This window comes from Nansenia antarctica (genome assembly GCF_963989245.1).
Source record: "Nansenia antarctica genome assembly, contig: SCAFFOLD_300, whole genome shotgun sequence".
Classification (NCBI taxonomy): Eukaryota; Metazoa; Chordata; class Actinopteri; order Argentiniformes; family Microstomatidae; genus Nansenia; species Nansenia antarctica.
The window spans coordinates 678-15,000 of NW_027662948.1; the positions used below are offsets into that span (position 1 = coordinate 678).

General features: G+C 51.3%; 1 protein-coding gene across 6 annotated transcripts in view; it reads left to right on the top strand.

The window, feature by feature from the left end:
- Positions 1-3,623: 3,623 nt before the first annotated feature.
- The window catches only part of LOC308175196 (transducin-like enhancer protein 3-B), a 22,489-nt gene continuing 11,789 nt past the window's right edge, over positions 3,624-14,323 (top strand). The window contains exons 1-5 of one of the 6 annotated variants that reach the window (XM_080550909.1): positions 3,624-3,683; positions 4,232-4,306; positions 8,673-8,705; positions 11,247-11,451; positions 11,953-11,969. In XM_080550909.1, coding sequence (XP_080407035.1) covers positions 3,663-3,683; positions 4,232-4,306; positions 8,673-8,705; positions 11,247-11,451; positions 11,953-11,969 — 351 coding nt within the window. In that variant the 5' untranslated portion in view covers positions 3,624-3,662. Of the gene's footprint in view, positions 3,684-4,231; positions 4,337-4,940; positions 4,954-8,672; positions 8,706-11,246; positions 11,452-11,952; positions 11,970-14,323 lie in introns of those variants that run through there. The other 5 variants (XM_080550911.1, XM_080550910.1, XM_080550912.1 and 2 more) reach the window with 5 other exon arrangements.

Sequence of the window (14,323 nt, forward strand, 5' to 3'; positions counted from 1 at the left end):
AGACTGAGAGAGGCCTCTCTCTCTCTCTCTCTCTCCCTCTCTCTCCCTCTCCCTCCCTCTCCCTCCCTCTCTCTGATAGTGCTAGACGGCTCTGAGTACCTGTAATTGTGGGAGCTGCTCCAGTGAAAAAACCCTCTGTAGGCTCAAGGACTGTGTTTTTTCATTGGCTTAAAGTGACAATAACCCCCTTCTTTTTTTTTTGTCCTCTCCTCTCCACTACTACTACTACTAAAAGCCCTTCTATACACGGCTGTAGCCTCGCCTACGGTCTCCTCGCTGGAGATACGGAGCCATTAGGAGAGCACTCTACTAGTCTTCCCACGTGTATTCCCTTTTTTTTGCTTTTCTCTTTCTCTCTCTATTTTCTTTTCTTTGTTTTTTTTCCAGTGAGAATATGTGAGTGGAGTTCATTCTGGCAGGGGAGGGGGGGGGGGGGGGGGGGACTGAATCGGTTATGCCATTGGTTGACTGTTTTGTAGTGGTGTGTGTGTGTGGCCTTCACTGGGTGGAGACAATGCAAAGCGTTGGGTATTGCCAACTTTCCTGTTCTCTAAGCTGACCTTTTCTCAGTTGAAGTGTGTTAGCGTCGTATCCTGGAGCGTTGAAAGGAGAGTGCATTCCTCCCCTCTGAACGATGACATCTTCCCCTCGCCCGAGGTCGCCGCCGTGCAGGAACGCTTGTCTTAGCTTTTATGAGAATGATTGACCTCCTGCTGCTTTTTGAAGAATGTTGCATATTTTATTCGCCCTCGAAGGGAAAACAGGCTTTTAACCTTCGCCGTCGTAGAGCGCAGTCGAGTGGAGCCGTCGACGTCACAATAGCGTTAGGAGATAATGCCATCATCGTGTGGCATTTTAGAATCGGCATCATCGAGGAGCTCCGGTTGTCACCCGATTGGTTTTTTGGGTTTTTTCCAATCCCTGATTCATAAAAAAAAAAATCCAAAATCAATCCCTCTGATTCATTTACTGTACCTCCGGTGTCGCTTGCGGACGGGAAGGGTGAGGAGAAACGTTGCGGGAATGTTGTCGTCGTCACCCCTACAACACCCCCCCCCCCCCCCCCCCTCCCCCAACCCTCCGCGCCTGGTGGTGAGACCCGACTCAGGGGGAACCGCATGTTTACAGAACCCCACTGTCCCCCACACAGATGGCTTTTTTACACCGCCACGGAACCGTTCCTGTTCTGGAACCTCTGAACCTTGGTGCTGTCTGGCGAACCAGCCCACGTTCATACCAGTGTATCCAGAACCATCAGCGTCATCAATGTTGGGTGAAGAAGGGGCGCGATAAACAAAAATGTCACAACTAGATGGCAGCTACTTCACTGGAAATGAGGATAATATCTTCTACTACAGTATCTGAAATAAACACTATTTTCTATGAAAAAGAAGAAAAGACACTATCTAAACTATGTTCTCTTACTAACCAGCTGCTCCGTTCCTGGAATAGAAATGACTTACGAGGTTCGTGTTCGCGTGTGTGTTTGCTGAGCGTGTGAGGAAGATAGAGAGAATGATGAAACTTTAGATAATTTATTTTAATCGCTAATGATTAGATTACATTTTGTCTCCTTCCTTCTTGCTAGTCTTCACAGCCTAGAATATGACACACCCACTGACGACGTCACGGTTCTAGTTTTTCTAGTGGTTTGCGCTGAGAACCACTATTTTCAGGTTCCAACTGCGAACCAAGTTTTCAGGCTCCGAACCTTATTTTTATTTTCCGTCTGAACGCGCCGGACGGTTCCAGACTTGATAACCAGAACGGTTCCTTGGCGGTGTGAAAGCCCTAACAGAGGACACACACCTGAGTTCCGTGCGTGCGTTTTGAGGTCAGTCCAAAAGGAGGGAGGTCCGTCAATAGGGAGGATAGGGTATAGGGTAGTCACGGCGGAGAAAAAGTACTTGCGACGTTCTCTGTAAGCTGAAGTGTGACGTGTGTGGTTGTTCACCGTGGTGCGTACGTTGTTGTTGTTCCGGAAATCAGCTCCTTTTTACATCCACTGACGGAGAGGTGTGTGTGTGTGTGTGTGTGTGTGTGTGTGTGTGTGTGTGTGTGTTTGTATGCCTGCCCTTAGACCCCCCCCCCTCCTCCCCTCTGTCTCTGTCTCTCTCTAGAAGCCGCCTTCCCCCCCCTCATCCCCCCTTTATCCTTCATTAATTTCCCGTGCTGATCTGATCGACAGCCCGAAAATTCAATTTAATGACCTGCCTCTGTGCGCGTAATATGATTTTACAGGCTGTTATGGTCAAGCCCAGGCCCAATTTACATAATGATCACCAACCAGATAGGGGCTGCCACTGTTGCCCTGGCAACGTGGGAGGCGGCGGGGGGCAGGAATGAGAGAGAGTGAGTGGGCGGCTAGGAGGGAGGAGGGGTGGAGGTGGAGATGAAGGGATGTTACTAGACAGAAGAGGGAGGAGTGGGAAAGTATGTGGGAAGAGAGAGAGAGAGAGGGAGGGAGGGAGGGAGGTGGAAGGAGGGGCAAGGGGAGGGAGGAGGTTGGAGGTCAGGAGAGGTTATGAGATAATTCCCAACAGGTCAGGGCAGGTCCCAACCCCGCCTCTCCTCTCCTCTCTCTCTCACCCTCCTTCTGTTCTCCTCTCTTCCACTTCAAACTGAGCAGGCTCACTGACACTACTGCAGCGCAAGGACCCTCTAGCACTCCCTCACCCCCTCCCCTTCTCTCCCTCCCCCCTTCTCCCCCTCCACCGTCAAACAAGGTTTGGTCCACTCTGGAAAAAAGAAATGATTGGAAAGCAAAGGATTGGAATGCGCCAACAGAGGAAAAAGAGGAGGGAAAGCTCCCAATACACACCTGCTGGGCCATCTGCAGAGCTCCCACCCCCACCCCCCCACCGACCCCCTCAACTCCAACTCTCACAATCGATTAGTTCTCCTCCCCAGTCAAACAAGATTACTTTTGTGTCAAACCAGGGGGCCACCATTACTCTTTTTTTCCTCTCTCCCCCTCTCCTCCTCTCTCTATCCCTCTCTCTATGTGAGGAGATTAGAGTTAAGAGGAAATGGATTGGGTGTTTTTTTTTTTTTGGGCCCAGCCATTGAAGAGTGCAGGCTGTACTGTACCGTATTTCCCAGTGCCCGAGCACTAAAGTGCTCTGTCTGATTCCAGCTCCAAGGTATCCTCTTACTCCCTTGTTCTGCCTTCCCGCTCGATACCAATGATGGTGGTGATAGATACGGCAAGTCAGCCAGCTAGTCCCCCTCCCCCCTTCCTCCCTCCCTGTCTCTGAGAAATGGCTGAGTGGTAATTGTGAAGTATTACCCTCGTTAGGCTACCCTCCTCCCAGATGGTATTAGCATATTTCAAACTGCTAATGGAATAAGGGGAGAGCGGTAATGGATGCGGGAGAGGGGAACCGAAATTCGGTTTGTTTTAAGGCGTTCCTCGTTTATACTGGTTAGGGATTTTAATGGGACTTTTCTGGGTCCAGATGGATACTTTATAGGAAAAGTGTGTGTGTGTGTGTGTGTGCGCGTGTGTGTCTTGAGTTCAAGCTGTCCTTAATCTCTCACGGTTGGTTCGTTTTGTTTCCATTATTGGTCGTCTGCAAAGCGTAACACATTTTTCCTCTCTCTCTCTCTCTCTCTTCCAGACTGAGATAGCGAAGCGTCTCAACGCGATCCTGGCTCAGATCATGCCCTTCCTGTCACAAGAGGTAGGTTCCCTACACAACACGTCTGTCCCTGAACACTCTGTCAACATCTGGGGGGAAAAACAGGCTGAGAGGTTGTGTGAAGGTTCAGCTCCGTCTGTTGTTGTGTAAGGAAGGAAGTGTGTAAGGAGTGTTGTAAGAAGTGTGTAAGGAAATCCAGATAACGAGGGGTTACGTGTCATCTGATACTTTTTTCCCCTTCTGGGAAAAACCCCTGGCCCTTGCAGCACTACACTAACCCATCATCTCTCTCTCCCTCCTCTCTCCCTCTTTCATCCCCTCTCTCCCCTCTCCCTGTCTCCCCCCCCCTTCTCTCTCTCTCTCCCCCTCTCTCTCTCTCTCCCCCTCTCTCCCTCTTTCATCCCCTCTCTCCCCTCTCCCTGTCTCCCCCCCTCTCTCTCTCTCTCTCTCTCCCCCTCTCTCTCTCTCTCCCCCTCTCTCCCTCTTTCATCCCCTCTCTCCCCTCTCCCTGTCTCCCCCCCCCCTCTCTCTCTCTCTCCCCCCCTCTCTCCCTCCCCCGCCCCCTCTCCCTCCCTCTCTCTCCCTCCCAGCACCAGCAGCAGGTTGCGCAGGCTGTTGAGCGTGCCAAGCAGGTGACTATGACAGAGCTGAATGCCATCATCGGGGTACGTGGACTTCCCAATCTGCCTCTCACCGTGTGTACACCCCCCTTTTTTATACCTTCATCTGACCTGAGGTCAGGGGGCAAACCTGCAGTCACAGAGGGCGGCCAGGCCAGGCCAACACTACACACTAGCCTACCAACTACAGCCTCTCTTCCTCATCAGAACGTAGAGAGGCTTCAAATTATGTCTCACGCACATAACATATGGAACTAGCACACCAACCCCCCCCCCCCCCCCCCCCCCCAAAAAAAAAAAAAAAAACGCTTACGAGTGTTCGATCGGCACACACACACCACCCCCTGCCATCGACATCTTATGTCTTTGCGCAAATGGGAGGTCATTGTAATGCACGGAATGGGAACGAGGAACAGTATCACACGCATTACATGCCTGTCCTCTCATTTTAAAAACCTCCACTAGCCTTCGCACACACACATTAAGTTTAGTCAGGAAAGGGGACAGGGGCGGTATAGGTGGGGAGGCAGAGAGAAAATGTGTGTGTGTGTGTTTGGGGGGGCGGTGGGGGGTTCTAAGGGAAAGCCTCTCCACACACAGCTCCGCTCTTGTGTCCATATATGGGTGCGTCGGAGCAGTCCCAGCACTCCCAGCTGCTGTAGCGATGCCGTTCGAGCCCCTCCAACGACCAGGTCTGCCCGCGTCCTCGACGGTCACTGTTTATTATGATTTGATTTTGAGTTGATGATGTTTTGTAATATGTACAGTCTTGTTGTTTCGATTGAATGAAAAATCCATGGTTATGTTTTTTTTTGTGTGTGTGTGTGTGTGTGATGTCAACAACATGGTCCGACACGTCTTGGTCACAACAGCAGAGTTGTGTTCAGGAGGGTGCAACGTTACCGGTCCTAGCAGATATGAAATGCCTTAATACGTAATGTAAAATAAAAATAAACCAAAAAAATAGATAAAATAAAGTATAGGGGTCTTTGATTACTAAATCTAAATCTAAGTGTTTGTAGGACAATCTACTCTGTATACTGCAGAGATTTCGGGCGGAGAAGCGGCCAACAAGCAACGCCAGCGTCCTCTCTCTCGACCGGCATTTAGAAGGCCGGCTAGACCTCCTCTACTGGAGACCCAGGGCGTGTCTTGTTCTACACCGCTACCAGTGTTGTGTTTCTGTCTGAAACGACGTTGTGCCCTGCTGAACTCGGCTCTTTAAGTCCCTCGGCGGGGGCTCCTGCAATGACTGAGTGCTGTCTGTCCCCTGTGGTGAATTAGGACCGGTAGAAAGGAGGGTAAAACCCCTAGTGAGATTACCGCCGTAAGACTATGATCAGATCATGCGCTCTCCTCTGATTACACTTAGCCCTGCCAGGAAAGTTTTAATTGGATAAGGCTTGCAGCCAATAGGGGTCTTCCTTCCTAACAGCTCGTGTGGCCCACTAATTCCCAGGTTTTATGGGTCTATACTGGGACCAGTGTGTCCTGTGTAAAGTGGCGCGGAACTATCGGGCTGTCGGCGTGTACCGGGTTCACCGGGGAGAGCCGCGAGGACTTTGTAACATGTCAGGTCTTGCGTGGTTCTTGTTATCTCTGGCGGTGTCTGATCTGAAGGAACTTAGGTGATTAGGTGAAACACAAACACGGCGTGTTCCTGTTCAGGACGCAGCGCTCGCGAGGAGGACACCACGTGAGACGATTGGGACACGGCCTCTTAACAGTCTGACTGATAGGTCTCTGATAGGGCGAAGAGATCATGTGATGATGGTCTCTTGTCCCGTTCCTCATAGTCCACCTGGAAGCCACCCATCTGCAGCCTCTTTTTAAAAAGATGAAAGGCAGCAGTTTTTAAACGCCTCCAGACCGATACTTGACCCGATTGATTGCCCCCCACCCCACCCTAAAGCAGCAGTAAGATAGCCCTCTGGGTGAGGGCGGGGTCAAGCCAGCCAGAGTCACATATTGGAATTGAATTAGGGGCAAATGAGGCTGGGGCTGTCTAAATGTCTAAATGGAGAGTCTAGGCGGCGCACCGTCAGAAAGTGCTGACGGGAAGTGGATTCCATCAGTGCACGCAGATTCTACCTCGAATGGAGGTGCTGCAGGATCTCAACCAGACTTTAAAACATATAGAGATGTAGATAATTGAATGCACACTGCTCATCTGTGAAAGGCTGGCATCCAAACCACTTTCGAGGTAATTGCATTCTCCTCTCCTCTCTGCCTGTCAGTGTCAGGACTCCATGGGACTGTGCACCGGGGCAATGTCAATAGTCAGGGGGCAGGGCGATTGAGCTAGGCAGCTTGGCCAAGACACACACCTGTGTGTGTGTGTGTGTGTGTGTGTGTGTGTGTGTGTGTGTGAGATATCAATATCTCCCCCTTCTCCTATTGACTAGGGGGGTTTAGGACTAGGGGGGGGGGGTTCAGTAGGGGGGTTAGGAATAGGGGTGGTTTAGGACTAGGGTGGTTAGGACTAGGGAGGGGGTTAGGACTAGGGGGGTTTAGGACTCAGGGGGGGTTGGGATTAGGGGGGTTAGGACTAGGGAGGGGGGTTAGGACTAGGGAGGGGGTTTAGGACTAGGGGGGGTTAGGACTAGGGGGGTTAGGACTAGGGGGGGTTAGGACTAGGGGGGGTTAGGACTAGGGGGTTTAGGACTAGGGGGGGTTAGGACTAGGGGGGTTAGGACTAGGGAGGTTAGGACTAGGGGGGGTTAGGACTAGGGGGGGTTAGGACTAGGGGGGTTAGGACTAGGGGGGTTAGGACTAGGGGGGGGTTAGGACTAGGGAGGGGGTTAGGACTAGGGGGGTTAGGACTAGGGAGGGGGTTAGGACTAGGGGGGTTAGGACTAGGGGGGTTAGGACTAGGGGGGGGTTAGGACTAGGGGGGTTAGGACAAGGGGGGGGTTAGGACTAGGGGGTTTAGGAATAGGGGGGCAGGGGGGCTTAGGACTAGGGGGGGTTAGGACTAGCGGGGTTAGGAATAGGGGGGTTTAGGACTAGGGGGTTTAGGACTAGGGGGGTTAGGACTAGGGGGGTTAGGACTAGGGGGGTTAGGACTAGGGGGGGTTAGGACTAGGGGGGTTAGGAGGACTAGGGGGGTTTAGGACTAGGGGGGTTAGGACTAGGGGGGTTAGGACTAGGGGGTTTAGGACTAGGGGGGTTAGGACTAGGGGGGTTAGGACTAGGGGGGGTTAGGACTAGGGGGGTTAGGACTAGGGGGGTTAGGACTAGGGGGGTTAGGACTAGGGGGTTTAGGACTAGGGGGGTTAGGACTAGGGGGGTTAGGACTAGGGGGTTTAGGACTAGGGGGGTTAGGACTAGGGGGGTCAGGACTAGGGGGGGTTAGGACTAGGGGGTTAGGAATAGGGGGGCGGGGGGGCTTAGGACTAGGGGTTGGTGTACACTCATTTACAGAGTGTGTGAAACTAATAGCTGTTATGTTTTGGTTGTAGGACAAGATGGTGCTCAGATAATGGTTAACAGAAGTAACTGTTGGTCCAGTGCTTATCGACAGCAGTAAAATATGTAAAAGCTAATCTTTGGCACACAGAACGGCACCAGTTTGTGTTTTGTTTCCCCCCCCCCCCCTCCTCGACTCGCTTTTGCGTGTTTTATCACGGCTGATTTGAGTGTCAAATTCAAATGTCCATATAGCTTACGTTGGTGTCAGTTTTTTGTTGGGTTGTCAGGTGTTTGTTTGCAGTGTTGGGAGTAGGAGACTTGTTTTACACCGTGTCAGCGTCTCATGATTATTGACATAACAGACGTCTCGCGGGGTGAGGCATTTGTTAGCACAGCAAACAGGTGTGTTCCCTATCCATAGTAGTCAATCGGTAGCTCTCCTACTCTTGACTTTAGAATCTCCTAAAGTCAGCACCCGTGAGGCAATGAGTTCTCTCAGCCATTGCAGCCCGTCCCCCCGTCCCCGAAGGATTGTTGCTGACCAGTATGTGTTCTCCATGTTAATTTCATTGACATCAGTGTACTGTACTGTTCTAACCTGTGATTAGTCTAGCATTGCCTGTGGTTAGCCTCCTAGCATTTAGCATTGCCTGTGGTTAGCCTCCTTAGCATTAGCATTGCCTGTGGTTAGCCTCCTAGCATTAGCATTGCCTGTGGTTAGCCTCCTTAGCATTACCTGTGGTTAGCCTCCTTAGCATTAGCATTACCTGTGGTTAGCCTCCTTAGCATTAGCAGTACATGTGGTTAGCTTCTTTAGCATTAGCATTATCTGTGGTTAGCCTCCTAGCATTAGCATTACCTGTGGTTAGCCTCCTTAGCATTAGCATTACCTGTGGTTAGCCTCCTTAGCATTAGCATTATCTGTGGTTAGCCTCCTAGCATTTAGCATTGAGCGTGACAGCCAACCTCCTCTTACCGTACTTTCTCTTTGACTCAACAGCAGCAACAACATGCTGTCTACCCAGCCTTCATGGTCAGTGTCTGGGGAAGGGAGGGAGGGGAGGGAGAGAAAAGATGTGTTGATGTGTTGACGTTTGTTTTGAATTTCTGCCGCCATAGCATGCCAAGTGTTTTTGGAATGGGAGAGATTAACTTAAGCATGTGTTGGGAACATCCATAGAGTTAGAAACACTAGAGGGTGCACTCCCCCCTAAATGAACGCTGGGGGGAGCGCCAACTTTCTTCGTCTTCTGTGATTTTACTCGGGGGGGGGGGGGGGGGGGGCAAATCAAATGTTGGTGATTTAACCTTAACCCTACTGAAGAACAAGGCAATGCGTTGACCCAACTGGCCTTCCCCAACTCATAGGACGTCCCATCCACCCCTGTTGACTACATGGTACCCCCCATGCTGTCACCAATGGGAAAGATTGCAGCTGCCTTCTCTGCATCTTTATGGGTGTATCTCAACACTCTAAAATAGCCCCCCCCCCCCCACCTGCCTCTTCCCTCGACTGCTCTCCTTGGTTTGCACTGAGGAGAGGAAGGACCCTTTTTTTAAGTGTTGGGATGAAGCCTCTTATGCAGATAAACACTGTTCTTCTCACAGAGTGAGAGTTAGTTAGTGTGCCAGTCTGCGGTCCCTCTGATGTTGCTGACATTAGTCCCACCTTCCAGCACCAGTGTGTGGGAGCCCGGTCCCGCCTCGCCTAGTTAGTTTTAATTGCTTCTTTCCCCGCGTCTCCTGTGGATCTCGCCCGAGCTTTCGGAGCCATTTACACAAATGGAGAACATAAGTGTGAAGAAGAAGTCAGCTCTTTATCCAGGGATATTGAATTGGAAGGGATTTTTATTTCGTTAGTCCCCCCGTCCCCCTCCTCTCCTCTTCGCCCCCCTCCTTCCCTCCTCCACCTCCCTTCTTCCCTCGTTGCTCTCTTCTGCTGCAGTTGGTTAATGAGGCTTCTTGATGATGCTCTCTGCATGCTTCCCTCATTAGGCACTCTCAACAGGGAGGTCCCTGCTATCTCCCTCTCTCTGTCTCGCTCTCTCTCTCTCTCTCTCTCTCTCTCTCTTTCTCGCTTAGCTCCACTCACCCAGTAAGATATTGATTAACAATCCCCTAGTCCGGGTTTGGTCATATCCCTTTACACAGATCCTCGTCCAGCTCCAGTTAATGAGCATGCTGGGTAATTGGTCGGTCTTCAGGGACCAAGGTTAGACGAAGAACGTTTCTCTGTTTTTTTAAAGGGGCGCCTACGCTTTTGGGTACTTGGTATTGTATTTTCTTAACCGATGTTTCCCCCTTTAATGAATGGACGGGTTAGGTTAGCCGCACTGGTGCTAGCTGGCTGGGATAGCTGGAAGCTGATGGATGTTTTTGGACTGGCAGTTGATGGATGCGCTAAGTGTTATTTAACCTTGTTTTAAAGCACTCCCCCCTTCCCCCTTTTGGCTGAGTGGCTATTTAACTCCTGTCTGTCTCCCTGGAGTCTCTCGTCTCTCTCAGACGTTGACGGGCTCTTGGGAGGTGTGTGTGGTGTGTGTGTGTGTATATCTTTCCTGTGCTTAACAGCATTTTGCTGCAGGGCTGGGGGCGGGGGTGGTGGGGCCTCGCTGGCTTATTGGGGGTGTTGAAAGGTTGGAGTTCTTTTTTTCATGTGTGGCTCTGCTGGGAGCTTAACCCCTCGGATTGGCTTCTGGCAAAGAGTTGAAACTTGTTTGGATGCGTTCCGGGGGAAAGGCAGAAGCCGACAGCTCCGAGATTAGCTTCGTGGACACGGCGTCAACCTTTTGATACTGGGCGCGTGTTGAGGGGACCGTTAACCGTCGCTGTTTGCTTTGCGGTCGATTTTATTAATTGCTCTCTAGACGGTTGGTGGTATTTACGTCTCGTTTCGTAAGCGAAGACATTTTTGTTTATGGAAATGAGGCTTTGTGATCCTTCTGTAAGCCCTGTGTGAAGATGTCCTTGTCCACACGCCAGTCCTCATGTGTGTGTAGAGAGAGAACATGTTCTTCTATTCTTGGCCACTAACATCATGTGTGGTTTATGACTTATTGATATTCAAACCGCCATCCCTACTCTGTTTGAGGAGGGGAGTGTGTGCGTGTGTGTCTGCGTGTGTGTGTGTGTGCGTCTAACAAGAAACGTATGGGGCTTATTCAGAGGGATGCCACATTTTAGAACGCCACAGAAGAGCGAAGAAGAATAGAATAGAATAGACTTTATTGTCCTTGTACAGTTGCCTTATACAATGAAATTGTAGTGGTTCTTCTGAAGGTGCAAAAACAGAAAAAACATTCACATATTCACAAACATATACACATATAACATATCACATATTAATAAATATATTGAGCCGATGTGATTTTAATACGTCACATGGCCCAAGTCATTTTTCCACAATGCTACATTTCTATCTTTTTAGCAGTTTGTCAAAATGGCGCCCTCCTGAACAAGCCCCCCCCCCCACCGCCTCCTCCCCCCATGACCAGACAGCGTCCCAGAGTCCTTTCCCAGCCGACCCACTTGTCGTCTGTCTCTCTCTTCCCCTCCTCTTGTCCTGAAACCCCAGCAGCAGCAACTCCAGGCCCAGCACCTCTCCCACGCCGCCCACGGGCCCCCCATCCAGATGCCCCCCCACCCCTCGGGGCTGCAGCCCCCCGGCCTCCCCCCGGTGCCGGGCGTGGGCGCCGGCCTGCTGGCCCTGGGCGCCCTGGGGAGCCAGGCCCACCTGCCCGTCAAGGACGAGAAGAACCACCACGACCTGGAGCACAGAGGTGAGGAGACCAGGGGGGGAGGGGTTGTTGGGGAGGCCATTTTGGATCGACACAGTGGGCTATATACAGCGGACAGGGCATCGTGGGTTTCTCATCCTGACCCTTTTGGGTCTGAATAGACACTGACAGCACCTCTGACGACACAGTGGACCAGGGGGCTTTCCATTGTAGCTTTTTGGATTCTTGATAGTAGACATTGTGCCTGCATATAACCACCAATCCTTTTACAAAAAAAGTCTTGATGCAGATTTTTCACTATTGGAGTCACATGAGTTGGACAGATAACATATGAATGTACTCATAAAACGTACAGATGTTTACCTTTACTCAAAAAGGTCTTTCTTTTGTTATTTCCATATTCTATACAAATAGAAGTTATTATTAAAGTTATTATTATTATTTCCAACGGACACGTTGATGGTTATGCATATTAACGTTTTGCTTTTCTTTCTCTTGGCCCGTCATCCTTTCTCTTCCCCCTGGCGATTAACCTGGTGAAAGAACGAGAGTCAAGCACGGTGAGTCATTCATTCACCTTCACTCTCTCCCTTTCTCTCTCTCTCTCTCTCTCTCTCTCCCCCCCCCCCTCTGCGCTTGACATTGACTTGAGAGTTCACTGTTTTGTGATTAAGGAGCATGGCATAGACGGCTGAAACACACGAAATGCATGCCCCCGAAGTAGAACACACACACACACACACACACACACACACACACATTCGTGTCTTGGGTTTAAGCTGTCTGAAATCAAATAATGACTAGGAAATGAAGTCGGGGCTAATAAGCTACTGCGGCTGCTATCTAACCCAGGTGGAAAATGACTCAAATCACCGGGCGAGGATTAGCAGCTCTGTAATTTCATCACAATTAAAAAAGACTTTGACTCTCTCTCCATCTTAAAGGATTTACTGTAGCCCATCCCACCCCCTGCTTCTTCTCCTCCTCCTCCTCCTCTTCCTCCTCGTTTTGCCTCCTCTCGTACCATTCTCCATCTCTCTCACTCATTATTTTCTTTTTCGCTGCCTCTCTTTTTTTTTTTTCCTTCTCTTTGTTAGTCTCTTTTTCTGTGTGTCACATTCACTCTCTCAGTCTTGTGCGTGTTCCGTTCTGTTCATTCTTCCTCAATCTCTTCACACTCCTCCGTCTCCTGTCCCAGTCACATCCATTATCTCCTTCCTTCGCGCTCTCTCTTATTTCCTCTCTGTTTCACTCCCTGTTTCCCCCCACAGCTCACCATCTTTCTTCTCTCTCTCCCTCTCACTCTCACTTTCTCTCTCTCTCTCTCTCTCTCTCTCTCTCTCTCTCTCTCTCTCTCTCTCTCTCTCTCACACTCTCACTCTCACTCCTGTTTCCAGTAAATATTGGTGAACACAGATAGTGATTGTTTCCTCCCCTCTCTCCGGCCCTCTGGGGCCTTTCTCCCCCCCATCCCTCCCTCCCTTGTTCAAGTCTGTGTTTATTAGAGTATCTTAAGCCTCTGTGATAGCCGGGGCACGGTGGCCGCTTCGCCAGATTGGGTTCCCATTGACTGGCTGGTCTGAATGGAGCCAGTCATGTATGACGGCAACCAAACCAGGCCCTAGCGATTAGCCCCACTAGCGCTAACTGTGCTCCCTTTCCCCCGCCCCCCTCCCCCCCCGCCTCCCCAACCCTCCCTTCCCCTTCTCCTTCCTGTCCCGTTGTCTGGGGGTCATCTGATAGGGCGAAGGAAGGAGACTGCGGGTTATTGAGTCCCGGCTAAGCATGCCTTAAAAGGTCAGCGTGGATTAGAGGGACCGACAGACAGACAGACAGACAGCCCTGGGAGGGAGGTAGTTAGTGTGCGTCGCCCCCCCCCCCCCACACCCCCCCCCTCCTCTTTCAACCCCTTGGGGCAATCCATCTCTATTTGTCTTTTCTGGGGGGTTTTCACTTGGTGAAGAGAAGCTTGCACGTTTTTCGTTTTTTGGGGGGGTGGGGGAGGGGGGCCACAATGGCAACATTCATGTACATATTTAGAGATGGGGAGGGGGGGGGGGAGGGTGGCTGTGGGGGGGTAGAGGGGAGGAGGGCAGGAGGCGGGGTGGGCTGGCTGGCTGAAAGAGTCAGGAAGACTCGGATTCCTTTGTATAGCAGCCAAGACCCAAGACCAGGGCACGCTGCCTAGAAAACCCTGCTGAAGGGCCTTCTGAACCCTGCCCAACCGCATCCCCCCACCCCCCTCTCTCTCTTTCTCTGTCCGTCTCTCTCTCTCTCTTTCTCTCTCTCTCTCTCTCTCTCATTCGCTGTCTCTCATTTTGTTTTTTCTCCCCTCGATCTGTCATTCGCTCATTCCTAAGGGGGGCACGGGTTAAGGTGTTGAAACGGGCAACTCATTCCCCCCCCCCCTCCATCCCCCCTCTCTCTCTCTCTGTGATTAAAGGAGAGAGCTGTCAGGCTGGGTGAGAGTGTGGGCTTGGCAGAGAGTGCTGGTGTTGGCCTCCGGGCCCCCTGGCAGTGCCATGGGTAGTGCCCAGCCTAAACCCCCCCCCAGCTGGGAGAGGGTGCCAGCCAGCCTGCCTGCCCGGGCATGCATGCCCACAAGTGGGGGAACTCAGTGCTACACTGCTGGCCTTTCATTGGCTGCCAGGTCCCTTTCCTGTCTCTCTGTCTCTCTCTGTCTCTCTCTGTCTCTCTCTCTCTCTCTCTCTCTCTCTCTCTCTCTCTCTCTCTCTCTCTCTCTCTCTCTCATGCCCCCCCTCCACCTCTCTCTTTCTTTCTTTTTCACATTGCTTATGCCCCTTGTTCACCCCCCCCCCCCCCCACACACACACACACCCCTCTCTCTTTCTCTCTCTCTCTATCCCCCTCTCATCTCTCTCACACACTTTCATTTACCCTCTCTGGTCATTCA